At 46.4% G+C, this 22,281-nt stretch overlaps 1 protein-coding gene across 1 annotated transcript; it reads left to right on the top strand.

Moving 5' to 3' along the window:
• The first annotated feature begins 21,034 nt into the window (after nucleotides 1–21,034).
• RANGRF (RAN guanine nucleotide release factor) lies at nucleotides 21,035–22,194 on the top strand. Its single transcript, XM_007952231.2, has 5 exons — nucleotides 21,035–21,111; nucleotides 21,201–21,317; nucleotides 21,513–21,669; nucleotides 21,764–21,849; nucleotides 22,071–22,194. Exons 1-5 carry the CDS (start codon nucleotides 21,035–21,037, stop codon nucleotides 22,192–22,194), a joined length of 561 nt encoding a protein of 186 aa, XP_007950422.2.
• The last annotated feature ends 87 nt before the right edge of the window (nucleotides 22,195–22,281 follow it).

Genomic DNA, 22,281 nt, shown 5'->3' with positions numbered 1-22,281 from the left:
TCTGACTTCCAGCCTCCTGAACTGTGGGAAACTTAGCTCCTTTCTTTAAAGCCACCCACATTTTGTTTTGTTTTGTTTTAGAGACACTTTCATTAAGGCTTGGACAGGGCAAAGACAAAACAAAAACTATCATCCAGGATGAGGGAAACCATCAGCATGTGCATAGTACAGAAAGCTGATGGGGTCCCCACATGTCTTATTTTTTGTTTCAGCAGCCCTAGATAAATAAGACAGACGAGTAGTGGTTTGTTACATTAAAGGAGGGGGTAGAACAATATTTTCAAGGAGACATGATGAGTTAAGAAACGAAATAAAGGTGAGTGAATCTTTCTGAAACACCAAATAAAAGTGAAAAACTGAGGACGGGCAAGGTTAAAGTCCCAATAGAACGTATTAAATGAATCTAGACTTTATCCTAAGAGAAATGGGAACCATGTGAAGTGATTTATATAGGGAGTAGATATGAACAAGTATATGTTTTTGAAAGATCACTCAGGCGAGAGAGGATGTAGGGAACCTCCAGGCTATGCAGTCTCCAGGCAGAAAAAAAAAAAAAAAATGCTGGCCTGGACTAAGGGTGGTACCAGTAGAGATTGAGAGAAATGGAAGGATTCAAGGGACATTAGTGTGGAAGACTGAATTGGAAGGATGGATGAAGGAGCCCTTCACTGAAAACTGTAAAATTTTCACAGGCTCGCAGGCATGATTAAAGTGGATATTGATTATAGGGACTAACTTGCTATCTTCCCCTCCCTTTTGCTTCCTTTGCAGTAAATAGAACAGAATTTTCAATTGTGTATTCTTTGAAGACTAACCCTCTCCCATGACTGGTCTTGGCTAAGAACTGCAGCCTACGGAGCAAGATGACCCTGGGAAGAGGGGCACTAAGTCTGGAGTCACCAGAGAAGAGAAGAACAAAGGCATTCCTGGTCCTCCAAGAAATCTTCAACCCCCTTCCCATTTCCCTATATAATCATGTTCACCCCTTTGCTCAAGGAGACAGGCATTTTGGAGAAATGATTCTCACTGTGTCCTTGGTATCGATACTCAATAAACCTTTTGCTTTCCCTCTTCAACCTGTCATGATCATTGGCTCTTTGTGACGGGGTAAGGACCTTGTTTCCCTACAACAGATTTCAGGCATTGCCAGGGGGGCTTTTTGCCCCCTAAGACATGTGGCCCCGTCTGGGACTGAGGCATAGGTGGCCTGCTCTAAGTGGCCTCTGGGATTTTCTTTCCCAGGCAGGCTGCCACTGCCTCCGACCGTAGGCGGCACTACCAGTCCATTTCACACAGAAGAAGAAAAGCAAAAGGGAAAGTTCTGGTGCCAGCTTTTGGTAAGTCCCCTACCCTGTTCTTGGGTACCACAGGAGCAGCATTGAGGGGGTGGTAAGTTGTCCCCTAGTACCACTCCTTCCTGGGAGAAGGGAAGACCTAGCTGACTGTCCTGTGAGGGGATCCTGCCTCATATCCTTCCTGGAAGAGAGGAAGGCTGACTTGGTTCATGGGGGTACTGTTTTGGGTTTGGGTCTCTGGAGTGTTTAGCATGCGTGCGTGGCTTTGTTTTTTGTTTTTGTAGGAATAGTGTGTGTGGTTTTTTATGTATTAAGTAAGCATGGCAAGCTCATATTGTTATTTAGGGAGCTCTGGTGGCGTAGTGGGAACTCTGGTAGCATAATGCCTAAGTCTAAGGCATTTGACTGCTAACCAGAAGGCTGGTGGTTCAAACCCACCAGCCACTCCTCAGAAGGAAGGTTGGGCAATCTACTTCCGTAGTGATACTGCCTCGGAAACCCAAGGAGGGGTCGCTATGAGTCAGACCCAACTAGGATCCAACTCGATGGCAGTGAGTTTGGGTTTGATTGTTATTTACTGACCTTACCAAGCATTGCGCTTAAAGAACTTTGTTTGTTAGAGGGGCTCTCATGTGTGAAGACAGAACGTTTAAAGGACAGTTCTTTTTAACAGAGCTGTTTGCACTTTACCCATCTTCTCTTTGGAGGTTCACAATTGGACCCCACCTTTTCTATTCCTCCTTTATTTTTTCCTTAGGAAGTTTAAAGGTAAAAGTAACCTGAAGCCCCAATGAACTCCCTTGGCGACAGCAGTCTCAGGTGTTCCTTAATGTTAGCCTTCTTTCCTTGCCTCAGCCTGAGTCTATGGTTCTGTCAGCTGCCCCAAACAGAACCTGGACCCAGCTCCATGGTTGCATTTTCCTGCCTAGTTAGCCAGGGGCACCGTTTGGTGGCCAGTCCATGTTCACCTGGGCAGGGGAGAACGTTTGCCACCATCCTCCCCTGGAAATTTTTCCAGAGAGCCTTCCACCTGTGACCTGGAAGATTCGGCCTGGATCCAAGGATGTCTCCTTGGGAGGGAAGGAATTTTGCTTCAGGTGAGCTGACATTTGTTTTGATCAGAGGTTTGAGTTTGTAATCTGGTTATTATTAACCAACCTTGAAGTTCCTCAGCCTGCATTGAGGGTGGCACCTGGAACTGAGCAGGGCACGTGAGAGCAATAGCTCCTACTGTAAGTGTTAACATCATTAAACTAACCTGTCCGTTTGCTGGCTTTTCTGTTCTGATTTTCTGCTTCTGTTTCTTTTATAACCAGTTTTGAGATGGGTAACAGCAGGAGCCCACCAGAGTGCACTTCTCTAGGACACATTTTAAAACACTGAAACAAATTTGACTACGATTCCATGAAAAAGGAAAAGGATTATCCTTTAAGCACAATTGTGTGACCACAATACAAATTGTTGTTGTTGTTATGTGCCGTTGAGTCGGACCCTACGCATAGCGACCCCTCCTTGGGTTTCTGAGGCAGTATCATTATGGAAGTAGATTGCCCAACCTTCCTTCCAAGGAGTGGCTGGTGGGTTTGAACTGCCAGCCTTCTGGTTAGCAGTCAAGTGCCTTAGGCACTACGCTACCAGAGTTCCACAATATGAATTAGGAGACCAAAAATTCTGGCTGCCCTATGGGTCAGTGAATTGTAATACTATTTTGCAGTTGGATTTGTTTTGTTTCTGCATTAACAAGTAAAACAAGAAAATAGAGCCTTCATGTCTTTGTAAAATGATAAGGAAACTCAACAAGCTTGTAAAATTTATGTTCAGACTAGTACTAAGCGTGAAAAATCTTTAGCTCCTTCCCCGGTATTAACTGGAGGAGAGGATCCTTATGACCTCTTAAGTTCCTAGAGCCCCCTCCTCCATATCAGCCAGAATATGACTTTAGTCAAGTCTTTGCTTTTAAGTGGGAGCCAGGGGGGAGAGGTGAATCTGCAAGAGGCTTCCTAATTTCCCTTTCCCACACCCGGCAGGGGACACCCTGTCAGGGACCTGATTTGATCCAGAAAGGGCTGGAGACTGTGTTAGGCCGTGGGGATGTGGCTAGCGGCCTATACCCACTTTGCCAGATCCCCTCGGGGGAGAGATGGTTAGGGTGTATGTGCCTTTTAGCACAGCTGGCTTATACAATTAGAAGAATTATACTCCAGGGTACTGGAAGAATCCAGACAAAATGTATGGACTACTGACTTTTATTTTAACTCCTTTGACCCAACGTGAGCTGATTATCTATCACTCCTGATTATTAACTCCAGAGGCCCAATCACAGAAGGCGGCAGGTACTTTGGACAATGACATGCCACTACAGGACCTCTGCTAGAATCCAAATGATAGAGAAGATTATACAAAACTTTTAATTACAGAGACTATATTTTAGTAGGAATTAGAGATGGACCTCCCAAATTTAAGAGTCTGAATAAGGTATTAAGATTAGGCCAAAGAAGGAAGGGTGAGGACCCTTCTACCTTCTTACAGAGAATTTTCAAAGCCTTCAAACAATATACAGAATTGGATCCTGAAAGCCCAGATAATACTATGCTTATTAGAGTGCACCCAACAGTAAGAAAAAAATCAAGAAAACTGAAGGAAGCATGACGGAAGGTACTGAACATTTAGTCAAGTACCAACCAAAAGCAAGTGACGTATTTGACGTTTCTCATCAACAAAGGAAAAAATTGCAACTGGAGAAAAAGCAACACATTTGCAGCTAGCCCAAACACAGACACACAAGCAGCTTAAAGGATTCCTAGGTTACTCGTGTTTTATTGACTATGCAAAAGCATTCAATTGTGTGGATCATAACAAATTATGGATAACATTGATAAGAGTAGGAATTCCAGAACACTTAATTGTACTCATGAGGAACTTGTACATAGACCAGGAGGCTTTCATTCGAACAGAACAAGGGGTCACTGCATGGTTTAAAATCAAGAGGGGAGTGTGTCAAGGTTGTATACTTTCACCATACTTATTCAATTTGTATGCTGAGCAAATAATCCGAGAAGCTGTATTAGATGAAGAACGTGGCATCAGGAGTGGAGGAAGATTCATTAACAACCTGCGATGTGCAGGTGACACAACTTTGCTTGCTGAAAGCAAGAATGACTTGAAGCACTTACTGATGAAGATTAAAGACTACAGTCTGCGGTATGGATTACACAAAAATCCTCACAACTGGATCAATAAGCAGCATCACAATAAATGGAGAAAAGATTGAAGTTGTCAAAGACTCCATATTACTTGGTTCTGCAATCAACACCAATGGAAGCAGCAGTCAAGACATCAGATGACATATAGCATTGGGCAAATCTGCTGTAAAAGACCTCTTTCAAGTGCTGAAGAGCAAAGAGATCTCCTTGAAGACTCAGGTGCACCTGACACAGCCATGGTCTTTTTAATCGCCTCATACACATGTGAGAGCTAGACAATGAAAAAGGAAGACCGAAGAAGAGTTGATGCTTTGAGTTGTGGTGTTGATGAAAAATGCTGCAAGTACCGTGAATTGCTAAAAGAACAATGAATCTGTCCTGGAAGAAGTGCAGCTGGAATGCTCCTTGGAAGTGAGAATAGCCAGACTTCGTCTCACCTACTTTGGTCACATAAGAAGGGACCATTCCCTGGAGAAAGATATCATACTTGGTAAAGTGGAGGGTCAACGAAAAAGGGGAAGGCCCTCAACAAGCTGGATTGACATAGTGGCTACAACGATGGGCTTGGGTATAGCAAGGATCGTGGGGCTGGCACAGGACACTGTACACGGGCTCGCTGTGAGTTGGAGATGACTCTACGGCACCTAACAACAACAACAACAACAGGTATGGCAGGACCTTGTCGGGTCTGAATATCTAGTTTTGGACTTATAACTAAACCTTTGTACTTCTCTCCTGGAAGGAGAAAGACACTGACCCTTTCTGTGGGGAAAATGAGAGCAACAAGTCTTTAATAAAGTAAAGCAGGCCTCACTGCAGGCCTGGGCTAGGCTTGCCAGATTTACATGTCTTTTATTTGTTTGTGCATAAGCACTGAGGCATAGCGACCAGAGTTCTTACCCAGTTCCTGGGATTTTGGAGAAGACGGGTGACATACTTTTCTAAAACTTTAGATCCAATGACACAGGGTTGGCCTGCCAGCTTGGAAATGATAGCAGTAACAATGAAGATGCTGAAAGCTGCTGACAAGCTAACCTCAGGACAGATCGTCTGGGTTTATACTGCTCATTCAATCCTGGCTGTCCTAGACCAAGAGCCACCCACTGCCATACCTGTTGTTGTTAGGTGCTGTCAAGTCGTCTCCAACTCACACTGGCTTTCCTGAGCAAGAATTTCTCAATATCAGGACTCCTTGGGGGACAAGCCAAGTGTGCAGATGTAGCCAGCAACTAGCATAAACCTGGCTACCCTGTTGCCCACTTTGTCCCGAGCAGACCCCATTCAGCACAATTGTATCAGGACCCTCAGCTTGGCGTTCACCAAGAAGCCAGACCTCTCTGACCAGCCATAGCATGAATCTGATCTCATTTGTTTCATAGATGAGAGTAGCTTCGTGGAGAATGGGGAATGGAAGGTGGGCTATGCAATCAACAGCCTTACTAAGGTCTTGGAAGCACAGACGCTCTCTTATGGAACATCAGTGCAGACGGTAAGCTAATCGCCACGATCCAAGCATTGAGAATGGCGCAGGGTCAGAAGGTGACGGTATGCATAGATTCAAAAGGCCTTCCTTTGCTGGATTGAGAAAGCCATGGAAGTGGCCAAAAAACTATTGGGAGAGATTATTCCTAGGTTTGAAATTTCCCAGACGATTGGGGTCAACAAAACAGAACTCATTTCGCTGGCATAATGATCCAGTTGGTGTCTCAACATTTGGGTATCAAGTTTTTTGCTTCTTGGAGACCCCAAGCTAGTGGTTAAGTAGGAAAGATGAATCAAACTTTAAGGACTCATGTAGCTAACTTATGTCAAGCAATTAAATTAAATTGGGTAAAAAGATCCTCTCCATGGCCCTGCTCAGAATTAGTTGCTCCCCAAACAGAACTGAAGGTAAGTCCCTTTGAAATGATGTACAGTCACCCCTAGTGAAAAACCTAAATGCCACTGATTTAAATTCTACCAATACTAGTACAGGTTTAGGGGAGGGAAATATTCATGAAAAAGTAACCTGTTCATAAAACAGTAGTTTCAGATAATAGAGCAAACTTTACAGACCCTGTGGGAGGCTAATACTCTTTCTCAGACCTATAGCCCACTTCCCGAAGTCCCTCTATACATGGCCGAGGGATGAGTTGAGACTATGTGAATGACTGGACTCCTGAGTACCTCACAGAAAAGTGGAAAGGTCCTTATGAAGTCGCTGTCGGCACCTACTGTGGTGAAAGTGAGCGGCAAAGGGGCATGGACCTACCATCCCAGGATTAAGACTGCTCCGCACTGGAGACCACTCAGCAGAGCCCATCTGCTACAGTCCCTCAGAACACCAGGAGGCAGCTCCATTGGAAGAACGTAAGTGGCTTTACAAGAGAAGCCCCACCAACGGATAAGTAGACATTGTTTTGTTCGGAGGCTAAAAATATCCTTTCTATTATGCCTTACAGGGATCCAGTTTGTACGCCAATGTGCTTTAGGTTTCCTCATCTTTCTTACTAGGATACACTCTATCTTCTACCTACATTTTACCAGAAAACCAGATCAAACAGAAAAGAGACCTCTTTTTGGTCAACCCTGCATCGTTAGGCATATCAGAGACAGAAACTAATCCAGTCTTAGACAAGACTGGTTTTGGGTGGTATCATTTCCAGTTTAAGGATTAGACACATGGAACTTTTTATTCAAAATTTATCAGACACCATCCACCTCCTGGCCATGGGCACGGAGAAGGCCACTTGAGCCCAACAGGCCTCTCTGAATTCCTTAACTGAAGGTGTTTTAAATAAACATATAGCCTTGGATTTTCTTTTTCCCAGATACGATGGGGTATATGCTATTTATAAATAAGACATGCTGTGCTTGAATAAATACTTCTAGGGAGGTTGAGTTAAATTTGAATGCTATTCATAAAGTGAGCTCTGGTAGCATAGTGGCTAAGACACTTGCCTGCTAACCAGACGGCTGGCGGTTCAAACCCACCAGCCACTCCTCGGAAGGAAGGTTGGGCAATCCTACTTCCGTAGTGATACTGCCTCGGAAACCCAAGGAGGGGTCGCTATGAGTCGGGGCCGACTCGACGGCACACAACAACAACATTCATAAAGTTGTTTGATGGGCAAAACCAAGGGCCTGGGACCAAGGAAGTGGATGGATCCTTTTTCCCCAACCTGGGCTCTTGGCTCACCCCTTAATTCCTTTGGGCCTTGTAGTAATAATCCTATGTGTTTGTGTTCCATGCTTGATGAAAGTAGCCTCCGATGGAATGCCCAAAACCCTCAAGGCTGCTCATATCTTTTCTCTTTAAGACACCTAATACTAATGAACTCATACAACAAGATGTTATTCGTTTTTATCAGTTTTCCCCTCTGAGGAATTAGCCATTCACCACCTCCGTACAGCAGGAAGGAGTTTAAGAAGACCGTCACCCCATTTCCCATGACTGTGAAACCCTGGAAAAAGGGGGGACTGTGGAAGGCTGAATTGGAAGGCTGAAAGGACCCTTCACTGAAAACTGTAAAACTTGTACAGGCTCGCAGCCATGATTAAAGTGGATATGAATTATAAGGACTAACTTCTATTTTTCCCTCCCTTTTGCTTATTTTGAAGTAAATAGAACAGCCAGTCCTTTTTAAGGACGATGGGTTCTTTAGATTTGCTATTTTCAATAGTGTATTCTTTTAAGCCTAACCCTCTCCCATGACTGGTCTTGGCTAAGAACCGCAGCCTATGGAGCAAGATGACCCTGAGAAGAAGGACGCTAAGTCTGCAGTCACCAGGGAAGAGAAGAACAAAGGCATTCCTGGTCCTCCAAGAAATCTTCAACACCCTCCCCATTTCCCTATATAATCATGTTCACCCCTTTGCTCAAGGAGACAGGCATTTTGGAGAAATGATTCTCACTGTGTCCTTGGTATCCATACTCAATAAACCTTTTGCTTTCCCTCTTCAACCTGTTGTGATCATTGGCTCCGCATGACAGGGGGTAAGGACCTTGTTTTCTTCATTAGGACATAGAGTCTCCAGGAACTGGATGTAGGCAAAAGAGGAAAGAAGAGTCATTGATTATGCCCAAGCTTCTTGCTTGCACCACTGGGTAGATGGTGATAGGAACACAGGAGGAGGCCCGCGTTTTAGGGGAAGATGATTTGCATTGCTTAGGACATGCTGAGTTTGAAATGTTGATGGGACACAAAATGGAGGTGTCTAGGCGGCAGTCAGAAGAGGTCTGGGATCTCAAAGATTTGAGAGACACTGGCATATATATGGGTGTGTAATAGGGGAAAAGAGACCCCAAATTCAAACAGGTTCAATAGCGACAATTTTATTAAGCCTTGGACAAAACAAAGACAATCACCCTGGATGTGGGAAACCATTGGCATGTAGAAAGCTGAATGGAGTCTGCTGATTATATGATTTTTTTTAAAAAAGGGAATCATAACAAAACCATGATTGGTGCTAGATAGATTTGTCACTGTTGCAAGCGGGACTACAGAAGCATGGAAAAGACCATGATTGGTATTTATAGTTAGGAGAAGGTTACAGGATTGGTTCTGGACCTTGACTACCTGGCTAGGTGGTGGTCCAGACTTTACTACCTGACTAGGATAGGCTGTGACTCAGGACCACGCAGCCTGAGTCTTAGCCACAAGGTGGTTACCAAATAATACCAAGATCCCAACCTTAATTTAAATCAGAAAAGGAACTCTCAGGCAAGTTTCCTAGTTCCTTAAGTGATCAAGGCAGCTCTGGTGGTGTGGTGCCCAAGGCAGTTTCACTGCTAACCCAAAGGCTGGTCATTCAAATCCACCAGCCACTCCCCAGAAGGAAGACTGCCCCAGAAACTCAAGGAGGGGTCAATATGAGTAGGTTCTGCCTTGATGGCAATGAGTTTTTTTGTTTTGTTTTCTTCCTGAAGGTAAACTGCCCCTCCCTAGGTGTGTCCTAGAACTTGTCTGTCCATAACCACAATGCTGGTTTAATGGTCAGAAAGAACCCAAATGGCATCTGAAACTTATGTCAAGGGTCCAAATGGAGTTAGGGCTCCCACTGAAGACCACCGCCTTCCACAAGCCCAAATGCTTCAGAATTTAAGCCTAATACAGGTGAGGTTATCTAGGGGGAGTGTGGGGGCCTCACGGACCAACATTCAATGAGTTGGCAGAAAAAGAAAAGCCTGAGAAGGAAGAGGCACAAGCTGAGTGGCTGTCCCATGGCTGTCACTAGACTATCCTAGGGGCCTCCTGGGATGGTATCCAGGACAGCAGAAGAGACGAGGGAGCCAATATTCTCACCGTCTCCTCCTTTACCAAGTCCTAGCTCTGCTGATCCTGTCTTCACCCCTAGGCAAACTGCTCTCTCTCCAAGGCCCTTTCCCAACAAAGCACAGATAGTCCTTCACACTCCAAACACCTCATCTGTGAAAGGTTACAAGGAAATTGTTGTTGTTGTTATATGCCCTCGAGTCAGACCTGACTCATAGCGACCCCTCCTTGGGTTTCCAAGCGGTATTGCTACAGAAGTAGATTGCCCAACCTTCCTTTGGAGGAGTGGCTGGTGGGTTTGAACCACCAGCCTTCTGGTTAGCAGTCAAATGCCTTCGGCACTACGCTACCAGAGCTCCTTACAAGGAAATGGCCTTGCCTAAATAAAGCAGATGAAAAGAGCTTAATTACCTAAAACTTTGGAAGCTCGGACCCCATGGGCTCCCAAGAGGGATTGACATCTTCCAAGGGAAAGAACAAGTGGCATCCCCATCCAGTTTTCACAGGGTTCTGGCTTGGGTAGCAGACAGAGGAAACTTCTCCTCACCCAGCCCATGATGAGTCCATTGGAGTCCCAAGAGTCGTGATAGGGTCCCCCTCTGAATCCTCAGACTGAGGGCAGGACACTAGGTGTGGATATCTGCCACTACACACCACCTCACCCACTAGACAGCATCCAAATTGCTGCCTCCTCCCACTTCTGGAATATGTCCCGAGACAGAGGTGTGATGTAGGAGGATATATGTGAGTTGAGAAGTCAAAATTGCGGTTGCTAGATCCTAGTTGGGAGAATGTGTAACTGCTCCTGAGGGTGGTGGGGCAGCGTGCTGTGGGCTAGCTCCAGAAAAGGGATGAATAGCAGAATCAGACACTGCAGTCCATTGTTGAGGAGTAGGGGGCAGAGGGTAAAGTGCTTGTGGTGAAATGAGCTCCTTTATGCAGCCTTTTGCCTTGGTTCCTTGGAGAATTAGTTTGAAAGATTTTTCCCCTGAGCCCTGAGGAGTTACCTTTGCCCTAGTTTTCTACACCAGAGGGTTTGTTACTTTTTTGTCCAGGTTGACATTTCCCAGTAAACTGTAAACAACTTGATAGTTTGATACTTTCTGTTTGCTCCTGGACTACAGTACACCCTGCGATTGGTCTATTTCACACCCCCTGCAGGCACTGGTCAGTATACTATGTTGTTGTTGTTGTTATGTGCTGTGGAGTTGGACCTGACTCATAGCGACCCCTCCTTGGGTTTCCGAGGCAGTATCGCTATGGAAGTAGATTGCCCAACCTTCCTTTGGAGGAGTGGCTGGTGGGTTTGAACCGCCAGCCTTCTGGTTAGCAGTCAAGTGCCTTAGGCACTACGCTACCAGAGCTCCCCAAGTGTACTATAGACTAGGCAAATACAGTGACTATGTTGTCCTTGTTGGGAGCTCTGGTAGCGTAGTGCCTGAGGCACCTGACACATTGCCCAGGACACACTGCCCAGGACACACTGCCCAGGCCGGCACCATTCTCACAGTTGTTAGTATGCCCTCGAGTCAGACCTGACTCATAGTCCATTGTTCCAGGGCACTGCCATTCTAGCTCATTGAGAGTCTTCCTCTTTTTCACTGACCCTCTACTTTAACAAGCACTATGTCCTTCTTCAGGGACTAGTCCTTTCTGATAACATGTCCAAAGTATAAGAGGCAAGGTGTCGCCATTCTTGCTTCTAAGAAAGATTTATTTGTTCTTTTAGCAGTACAGAGTATGTTTAATATTCTTTGCCAATACTGTAATTCAAAGGCATCAGTTCTTCTTTGGTCTTCTTTACTCATTGTCCAGTTTTTTGCAGGCATATGAGGCAACTGAAAATACATTGGCTTGAATGAAACCAAACTCACTGCCATCGAGTTGATTCCAACTCGCAGCGACTCCCACTGGGTTTCTAAGGCTGTGAATCTTTACAGAAGCAGACTGCCCCATCTTTCTTCCCCAGAATGGCTGGTGGGTTCTGAACTACCGACCTTTTGCTTAGCAGTCAAACACCTTAACCACTGTACCACCAGAGCCCTTTGAGCTGAGTCAGGCACAACTTAGTTTTCACAATGACATCTTAGTTCTTTAAACTAAAAGATCACTTTAAAGAGGTCTTTTGCAACAGATTTGCTCAGTGCAATATGTCATTTTATTTCATGTGGATCCAAGTAAAATGAAATCCTTGACAACTTCAATATTTTCTTCATTTATCATGATGTTGCTGCTTATTGGTCCAGTTGTGAGGACTTTTGTTTTCTTTATGTTGAGGTGTAATCCATACTGAAACCCTTTGATCTTCATCAAGTTCTTCAAGTTTTTTTTTTTTTTTTTTTTTTTTGCTTTTGGTAAGCAAGGCTGTGTCATCTGCATATTGCAGGCTGTTAATGAGTCTTCCTCCAATCCTGTTGCTGCATTCTTCATATAGCCCAGCTTTTTGGGTATTTTGCTCAGCATACAGATTGAATAAATATGGTGAAAGAATACAGCCCTGACACACACCTTTCTTGACCTTAAACCACACAGTTCCCTTTGTTTTGCTTGTAAGACTGCTTCTTGGTCCAGGTATGGGTTCCACATGAGCACAATTAAGTGTTCTGGAATTCCCATTCTTCTCAATGTTATCTATAATTTGTTATGATCCACATAGTCGAATACCTTTGCATAGGCCATAAACACAGCTAAACATCTTTCTAGGAGCTCTGGTGTTGAGTGGTTAAAAGTATTGGGCTGCTAACCAAAAGGTCAGTGGTTTGAATCCACCAGCCACTCCACGGGAGAAAAATGAGGCAGTCTGCTTCTGAAAAGATTTACAACCTTGGAAACTCTATGGGGCATTTTTACTCTGTCCTACAGGGTTACTATGAGTCAGAATTGACTTGATGGCAGTGGGTTTGGGTTTTGGGAAACATCTTTCTGGTGTTCTCTGCTTTCGGCCAAGATCCATGTGATATCAGCAATGATATCCCTCACGCCATATCCTCTTCTGAATCTGATTTAAATTTCTGGCAGTTCCCTGCAATGTACTGCAGCAACCATTTTTGAATTCTCTTCAACAAAATATTACTTGCATGTACTATTCATGGGAGCGCTGGTGGTGTAGTGTCTAAGGCATTTGACTGCTAACCAGAAGGGTGGCGGTTCAAACCCACCAGCCACTCCTCGGAAGGAAGATTGGGCAATCTACTTCCATAGTGTACTGCCTCAGAAGCCCAAGGAGGGGTTACTATGAGTCGGATCCGACTTGACAGTGGTGAGTTTTTAGTAATATTAATGATATTATTAGATAATTTTAGCATTCTGTTGGATCACCTTTTTTTGGAGTGGGCATGAATGTGGATTTCTTCCAGTTAGTTGGCCAAGTTGTTGTCTCCCAAATTTCTTGGCATAGATGAGTGAGCACCTCCAGTGCTGCATCCATTTGTTGAAACATTTCAATTGGTATTCTGTCAAGTCCTGGAGCCTTGTTTGTCACCAATGCCTTCTGTGCAGCTTGGACTTCTTCCTTGAGTCCCTTCAGTTCTTGATCATATGCTACCTGCTGAAAGGAAGTAACTATAGACTACTCACATGAAGTGACTATGGTCCCCCAAGGGGATTGCTCAGTTCATGTTCCTGCTGGGAGGACCATGCCTTGAAATTGACAAGGAGTTTGCTTATATATATAGCCAACCCCATAGAAGTTTCAGAACAAGAAAAAGAGAAAAGGCAAGAAGAAGAAGAAGAGAGAAGCAAGGAACCTCCTAAAAGAGCTGTACCAATGGTTGAGGTCTGTAACACTGAAGAGGGACCTGTGGCAGAGCCAGTGGTGACAGGCTTGGAGGGAGGCGATGGCCAAGTCTGCAGTTAAGCCAGAAACTTGATGCAAGGAATGCAGCTAAGAGAGATGAACAAACTGCTTTACTTGCTGTGAGCTGGGTCACTTAGCAGTGGAGAGGTCAATGGCAGGGAGGTTGAAAGCAGAGAGGCCTATCCTGAGGGGCATGAGAGGAAGCTTGTTCTAAGTGGGCTAAAAGAAGCCCGTCCTGAGAGGGCCCGAAGGAGACCAGTGTGGCTGGGAGCGGCAGAGCAGAAAGGAGGGCCTGCTTTGCTTGACCACGAGGAGCCGAGCAAGCTGTCCTGTACTGAAGAAGGGAGGGGTGTGCTCTCCACTTCAAGGGAGCCTTCCAGATTTTGCCTACATGCTTCCTGATCCTGATCCTGATCCCGAGGTGTAGCTTGTTGATTCTGATCTCAGGTTGTACCTGCTGCTTAATAAATCACTTAATTGTACATATGGTCTGTGAGTTCTGTGTGGCCCTTGCAAAAATTAGTGAACCCAGCAGAGAGGAAAAGAGTGCGTTGGGGAGGATGGCTGGTGTCAGAATTTGGAAAAGTTTAGAGAACAGAAGTATATCTGACCTTCACTTCATAGGAACCAGCTTTGGGCTGCTGAGGTTGATTCTCTCCCCCCTCATGAAGTTAGATGAAGAATGAAGAGCAGGTCCAAAAATGGAGGCCTTGTGCAGTGCAATAGATTGCTTTAACATAGCCTTTCTTGCCATCATCTGGTAATTCCCACCACATGACTGGTTGGGACCATGCTAATGAGGTGCTTGTAGCCCACCAAGGGCATTGGTTAGTTTACTAATAATGTAAATAAAATGCATGGCACCATTGTGGGGGTGGGACCATGGAACCATTCAGATAAAGTGTATGGAACTCTAACAAGGGGATTGGTCAGTTTTGCCATCCCATTAGGTTTAAAAGAGAGCCAATTCCCAGAGTGAATGGGGGACCTGACTACCACCAAGAAGAGACAAGAGCAGAGTGTGTCCTTTGAACCTGAGGTCCTTGTGCTAGGAACCTCCTAGAGCCAGTACACAGAGAGCAGTAACACCAGAAATAGTGAGAGAGAATGCGAACTAGCAGCACAGAAATGATGGGAGCAGAGGCAGCAAAACTAGGAGACCAGCAGGAGGTGGTGTGGTGGGCCTCCTAGGCCATGGAGTGAGAGAGCTGGGCGCCTTTGGGCTGAGGCTTGCTGGTGGCGTCGTGTGCCTCCAGGCATTTACTGGCACAGGTGAACATTGGCTGTCCTGATCAAAGCACTGTATCCTGAGTCATTTCTGATCCTGAATTATAACCTGTTACTTCCCTAACGAACCCCATAGTTTTGAGTATAGTTTGTGAGTTCTGTGTGGTCACTGTAATGAATTCTCAAACCCAGCAGAGAAGTAGAGTACTATGGAGGGGCAGATGGTATCAGAATTGGTAAAAAGGTTGCAGAGAGGAGGCATTTCTCATATGACTGCTTTTTTCCTTGCTTATTGTTTATCCTGGCTTCATCTCTTCTCTAACTTCTACCAGCTTAGTGCAGGCCCTCATATGCCCACACTTGGGATATTACAATGGCCTTTTAACCTCCTGCCTCTTAATTGATACCTATTCAAGAAATATGTTTATGGGTCAGTCCCTGTGCAGTTCAGGGAAAAGTTAAAGGTGAAAAGACAATCATGGTCCCTGCTCTCCTGGTGCTTAGACTATAGTGGGGACTGTTGTTGTTGTTGTTATGTGCCGTCAAGTTGGCCTTGGGTTTCCGAGGCAGTATCACTACGGAAATAGGATTGCCCAACCTTCCTTCGGAGAAGTGGCTGGTGGGTTTGAACCACCAGCCTTCTGGTTAGCAGTCAAGTGCTTTAGCCACTATGCTACCAGAGCTCCTATACTGGGGACTAGAGTGTTACAATACAGTGGAGTAAGTGCTGTGATGACAGGAAGGCCAAGAACCACAGGAGCCCATAGAAGGAGTAGTTAGCTCAGAAACGTTTTCTAGAGATCTGATAATGAGCTAGCCAGAGAAGAGTGGGGAAAGAAAGTCCTAGACAGAGGGCACACCATAAAAGAGGTCGACCCAAGCAAGGAACCAAGAGAAATTCCAAATGCGTAGTGATAGCTTGGGAGTCCCTGTAGCGTAAATGGTTAGCACACTTGGCTGCTGAGAGCAAAGTTGGAGGTTTGAGTCCAGTTAGAGGTGCCTGAGAAGAAAGGCCTAGGAATCCAATGCTGAAAAACTGGTCACTGAGAACCCTGTGGGCACAGTTCTGCCCTGACACACACTGGGCCTCCATGAGTCAGAATCAACTTGACAGCAACCAGTGGTGGTGGCGGCAGGGCATGGAACGTGAAGGGAGAATGGGAAGACAGGTGACTGAAAAGCTCCGGAGAGAAGACTGGGTGACAGCTATAGAATTCACAGCCGACACAAAGACACACTTTCATACCAGGCCTTTGTTTAGAAATCTACAGTGGTTATGACTGATTGCCACATGACCTGGGCATTTCTCCAAAGCAGTTTCCTCAGCTGTAAAATGGGATACTAACATGTACCCTGTTACAGGATTGTGAACCGCAAGCCCATCAGGCTGGAGGCTCAGAAAGTGAGAGAGTGTTTCACACATTTTTGGATCCTCCCCTAGAGCCTAATGCGTGGTTAGGGACATCTAACACCTTAAGGTGGGTTTCTTAATTCGTGGTTAATGAATTTAAACTGGAAAAAAATTACAGCTTTATCTTCAATAACCTCTTAACTGAAATTTAGCATTTCCTTTCATTATGATTATAGACAACATAGTGGTACTTCTAATGACTTTGTCACAATAACATCGCAGATATTTTCACTCACATTAGGGTTGTTGCAGGTATCTCAAAATACTATTTATATGCATCACTAGTTTGACCTTAGTTATTAGGCCTGTTGGTAAATCTGGTTAATGTGATAATAAGGAAGCATAATTTTACAATGTCAAAAATCTGGGCTTTTAATTTTATTAACTGTATTTAAAGATTTTGATTTCCTAGGAGTTCTGGTGGCATAATGCCTACGGCATTTCACTGCTAACCAGAAGGCTAGCAGTTCAAATCTACCAGCCACTCCTTGGAAGGAAGAGTAGGCAATCTGCTTTCGTAGACATACCACCTCGGAAACCCAAGGAGGGGTCTTGGGTTTGAGTTGGAATTGACTCAACAGCAGTGAGTTTTTAGGGTTCTGTGTATCTTATGAATTTAAAAACATTATTCTGAGCAGGGGTCCATGGGCTTCACCAAACTGCCAAAGGAGTCTGTGGTAAGGGAAAAAAAAAGCTTAAGAACCCTTTAACAGTGGACCGCGTGAACTTCAGCCTCCATGACCCCGAGACCAGTAGAACTGGATGGTAGACTCCCAGTGCCAACCACTCTGAAAGGGATCACAGTAGGAGATCCTGAATGGAGTGGGAGAAAAATGCAGAGCAGAACTCAAAATACTAAGCTTACTGGTCTGGTAGAGATTGGTGGAACCCCTGAAATTATTGGGACCCCTGAAACTATTGCCCTTAGTCACCCTTTGAGTTTGGAACTGAACTCACCCCTGTGGCTCAGCTTTCAGCCAACAATAGGTGAATGATAACACCAGAGAAATACATACTCCTCAGAACAATTAACCTTAAGAGATCAGAGAGGCAGCATTTGCCCAAGGATGAATCTCAGAAGGCAACAATGGATAGGAAAGAAGAACAAAGGGAAATGCAAACCACAGGGAGACGGTGGGAAGAGTGCTCTCACATTGTGGGGATTGCAATCAATGTCAAGAAACAAAATGTATACTGTTGAACGGAAAACCAATTTACTCTGTAAACTTTAACCCAAATCACAATAAATAAAAAGTAAAAAAAAAAAAAAAAATCCTTCAACAGGAACTTACATTGTCCTAACTTTTCCCAAAGGGATGCCTGCCTGGGTGTTGAGTCACCTTCCTGACCTGAGCCCATCACTTCCATCTCTTGGTCCCCTCAAAGGGATGAAATCTGGGACACCTGTCCCCAGAGCAAACAACTGCACCAACTCCATGCAGGGCATTGGATAGGGCAACATCCCAGGGGGTACAGGACCAATCAGTTGCAGTCCAATTGAACTACTGAGCTGAAAGCTGGACATACTCACACATCCTCCTGAGAAAAGTGTCTGTGGGCCATTTCAGCCTGCTGAGATTTGTCCTGGAGCCTAGGAAGTGGCCAGGCAGGACAGCTTGGTAAACAGGTACTTTCAGATTGAAGGGCAACTAGCTGACTCAATTAGATCCTGTCTCTCGGGGATTTTGAATTTGAACATGCACAGGGAGTCAAGAGTTGGGAGGGTCAGTAGAAATTGAGAGCCACAAAGAAAGTGCTGGAGGCAGAGAGACAAGGACATGAAGAGCAGAGACCTTCCAAGTAAGAGTACCTTCCACCCCACGTTCTGGAGAAGGTCTGGCCTGGTACCACTGTAACCTCAGAGAAGTCTGCTTCCTCCCACTCAAAAGAGCCCCTCTAGCCTCTGCCCTCAGAGCTCACAGAATTGTGGAGGACTAGGAATCCCTTAGCTGCACAAAGCTTATAGCAGAGGATGGTGCCTGAGACACTAGAGACCCAAAGAGGAAAGCAGGAGCTTTCCCCTCCACCTCCAAAATCTAGTCTGACCACCTCCTGGCCCACCAATAGGCCCTCACCCCTTGTGCCCAGCCCCAGAACCCTGTGAACGTCTATGTCCTTGCAGGTCCCTTTCCAAGGTTTCCTTATCCGCTTCACTGCTCTCAAAGCAGCCAGAGCCAGTGTTGCTCACAGCAGAGAGAGGGGGTGGATGGCAGGCCAGCAGAAATGGGGGGAGTGAGTGCTGTCACCTTCTGCCTGAGATAGGCAGCATGAGGTAGATTTCTCTGACCTGGTTCCCTTACTTCCGCCTGGCCAGGCTCCTTCTTTCTCCTTGGGGCCTATAACATTCCCCTCTTTTTCAGAGTTCTTCACAGAAGAAACCTAGACCACTCTCTGCTGAGAAACAGATTCCGATTCAATGATATCCCTATATCATTTAACCTTAACATTTTACGAGTTGTCAAGGAGTCATTCTGACTCAAGGTGATCCCATGTGTGTCAGAGAACTGTGCACCACAGGGTTTGCAACAGCTGATTTTTCATAAGTAAATTGCCAGGTCTGTCTTCCCAGATACCTCTAGGTGAACTCAAACTGGCAACCTTTTTGTTAGCAGCCAAGTGTTTGCACCAGCCAAGGATCCCCCCAAACATTTTGTTTTTGTTGTTATGTGTCATCAAGTCATCTCCGACTCATAGTAACCTTATGTACAACAGAACAAAACATTGCCCCGTCCTGTGCCAGCCCCACAATCCCTGCTATACCTGAGCCCAATGCTGCAGCCACCATGTCAATCCATCTTGTTGAGGGCCTTCCCCTCTTTCCTTGACCCTCCACTTTACCAAGCATGACATCTTTCTCCAGAGAATGGTCCCTTCTAAACATTTTAAAACCAAACAAAACATACTTAACTGCCATCATTTCGGTCCTGACTCATAGTGACCCCTCCTTGGGTTTCTGAGGCAGTATCTCTATGGAAGTAGATTGCCCAATCTTCCTTCTGAGGAGTGGCTGGTGGGTTTGAACCATCAGCCTTCTGGTTAGTAGTCAAATGCCCTAGACACTACACCATCAGAGTTCCCTCTAAACATTTTAGAGGTGAGGAAATGAGGCTCAGATAGAGTCTGATGCCAACAATCAGGAATGAGGAGTCCAAGCCTCTTAGTACGTCCTATAAAAGCCAAGTATATCTGGTCTCCTTTCCAGTCTCATTGCCCGCAGCTCCCTAGCAACAAAATGATACAAGCCAGGCCCTGTCATTTCCAAGCCTTTCCTCCTTCTCTCCCCCTGGGTAGAACACACCTAAGATGTTCTGGTGAGTTCTCTGAGTCAAACTTTAAGCTTCAGTCCAAGTATGCTTACTCCATTGGTCCTGTGAGGCAAGGTCTGTGTCCTAAATTTTTTTTTTCTAATTGTTTTTATATCTTTAACCTTAATATAGGGCTTGGGAGCTCTGGTGGCATAGTGCCTAAGGCACTTGGCTGCTAACCAAAAGGCTGGTGGTTCAAACCCACCAGCTACTCCTCGGAAGGAAGGTTGGGCAATCTACTTCCGTAGTGATACCACCTCGGGAACCCGAGGAGGGGTCACTATGAGTCCGGTACAACTCGACCGCACATAACAACAACAGCATAGGGCTTGGAAATGTAAGGAGCCTAGGAGCTCTGGTAGCATAGTGGCTAAGGCACTTGACTGCTAACCAGAAGGCTAGCGGTTCAAACCCACCAGCCACTCCTCAGAAGGAAGGCTGGGCATTCCTACTTCCGTAGTAATACTGCCTAGGAAACCCAAGGAGGGTTAGGGTTAGAGTTGGGGCGACTCAACGGCAAATAACAACAACAATAAATATGTGCTCCTGTCACTAAACAATTAGAGTCCAGAAATATGGTCAGCATTTGGAATCCTGTGGGATGGTCTCAGGACGAGAATCCCCTTGCTCTTCTAGCTCTTGGCATCTAGAACCCTTGAGTGGTTCCCTGGGTTCCAGCAATTGGCACTAATAGGTTTATTCAATCATTCGACAACACATAATGGATCGATTATGCTCTGCACACTGGACCAGGTGCTGGGGATCAAAGATGAATGGAGAAATTAACTGGGAGGAAATACTCCAGCTGTAACCTTATCCACATCCTAAAATCTGCAAAGGAAAAACAAGAGTTTAATCTGTCCTTTCATCCAGGTGTACAGGGAGGGGCGGGGGCACCGTGTTCCCAAAGCACAGATTCGAGGGGGATTAGGTATCTAATCCCCCGACTGGGTCTCGCTTTCAGGAAGACGTGTGGCATGCACCCTAATCTGGATTCACACCTGGCCTCACTGTTCTCCTAATTCCCTGCAAAGGATCTGGAATTAGCGGTTTGGTTGCCACCGCGTTCGTCGTAGGGAGGCCTCACAGAGATCTTGAAAGGATTCTCCCCCAACTCAAGAGACCCCATCTAGACTTAGGCCTCCGAGACGAGCAGGTGCAATTAAAGAGTCTCAGGCGGTCTTCCAGGAACGTGCGACTCCTTTAAAAGGAAGAGGCTGGCGGGCGCAAGTTAGTGATCGCGGGACGCGTCACAAATCCTAAAACGAATTCCGCATCCCAAACGCAACCTGCCGGTCCCATCCGGTGTCATCCCAAGCAGCGACTTCCTCCAGCTGCTCCGCTGAGCCCTCAAGGCGCAGGCGCCGATTGGCCATCGCGATCGCGGGGCGGGGCCAAATCTTAAAGGGCCCAGAGTTAAAGCGGGCCGGAGGTGGCTGTGATGGCTGGAAAGTGAGTGTAGTGATGCTACCTGGTCCCAGGTCGCGCGCCATGTGGATTTCTTTTTAAGCCCCTCTAGTGTCCATCCGTACTCTCAGGCCCATGGAGCCCACGAGAAACTATCCACTGTTCGGGGGTGCCTTCTCCGCCATTCTCCCCCCCGGGGCGATTGATGTAAGGTGAGGAGGCGGGGCGGCCGATGGAGGTCGACCGGGTGGGTTGCGAAAAGACGCGAGGGTCACCTAGGGAATGCCTCGCTTCTTCCCAGTGACCTCCGACCGGTCCCAGACAATCAGGAAGTTTTCTGCCATCACACGACGGACCAGAGTTTGATCGTGGAACTTTTGGAGCTGCAGGCCCACGTGCTGGGCGAAGAGGCTGCGCGGTGAGGAAGGCGGGCCTGTGGCCAGCCAGTGAGCGAGCCGCAGCCGAGGAAATGGGGCCTGTGACATGGCGATTAATTAGGGAAATGAGAAATCCAAGGGCAATACTCCAGGAAGTGAGCGAAGCGTGGGATTTAGAGACATTCGCGGGGGGCGGGGAGAGATGCCCTTCCCTGATCCTGCTCTCCCCATCCCAGGTACCACTTTGAGGACGTTGGCGGGGTGCAGGGTGCTAGGGCTGTGCGAGTGGAGGCTGTGCGGCCCCTTCCTTTGGAGAACCTGGCCTTGGGGGGCTGCTGTCAAGAGGCCTGGGCCCTCGCTGGCAAGCAGCAGATAGCTAAGGAAAACCAGCAGGTGAGGGCCAGGAGAGCGTGTCATGGCCTGGAAAGGGGACAGGGGAGTGTAGCCCTAGGGGGCCCAACAAGTATGCTGACTCTGATCTCTGTAGGTAGCAAAGGAGGTAACAGTACACCAAGCCTTGCTGCGGCTGACCCAGTACCAGACTGATGTCCTGCTCACCTTCAATCAGCCCCCGTAAGGAGGGAGGACAGGTGGAAGGACAAGGCGGATGCAGGGTCATAACTGGGTCCCTAGGGCTAAGAGGGGCAGAGCAGGGAGACTGACTGGTGGGGTCTTCGAAGCGAGTGAGGATCAGAGTTTCAGGGTCTCAAATACCCAGGTCCCATGGGGAACAGGAAGTGGGAACTTCCAAACCTGGGCCTGGATGATGTTCTGTCTCCATCTGTTCCTCTAAGCCTTGAAAATAGACCATCTCTTGGCCCTGAAAACCTGTCACCACCTGCCTGGACCCTGGGTGACTTTGAACAGCTAGTGGCCAGTCTGACCCTTCACGATCCCAACATCTTTAGTGCCCAGTAAAGACGCGGAAGCAAGACACTGAGACACCACGTGATGCTGCTGAGGCCTTAAGGGCAGTAATGCAAGAGGCATGAGGGGCTGGGTATC

Source organism: Orycteropus afer, unplaced genomic scaffold (assembly GCF_000298275.1).
Source record: "Orycteropus afer afer isolate SDZICR_OR568_19922 unplaced genomic scaffold, OryAfe1.0 scaffold00330, whole genome shotgun sequence".
Lineage (NCBI taxonomy): Eukaryota > Metazoa > Chordata > Mammalia > Tubulidentata > Orycteropodidae > Orycteropus > Orycteropus afer.
Note: the sequence above shows the minus strand (reverse complement) of the source record. Positions and strands in the feature narration are given on the sequence as shown.

Bases quoted from the DNA above. Each gene is read 5' to 3' on its own strand.
- RANGRF (XM_007952231.2), top strand. From the start codon at position 21,035: ATGGAGCCCACGAGAAACTATCCACTGTTCGGGGGTGCCTTCTCCGCC. The intron at 21,112-21,200 runs GTGAGGAGGCGG...GCTTCTTCCCAG, and splicing joins CCCGGGGCGATTGATGTAAG to TGACCTCCGACCGGTCCCAG. The intron at 21,318-21,512 runs GTGAGGAAGGCG...TCCCCATCCCAG, and splicing joins CTGGGCGAAGAGGCTGCGCG to GTACCACTTTGAGGACGTTG.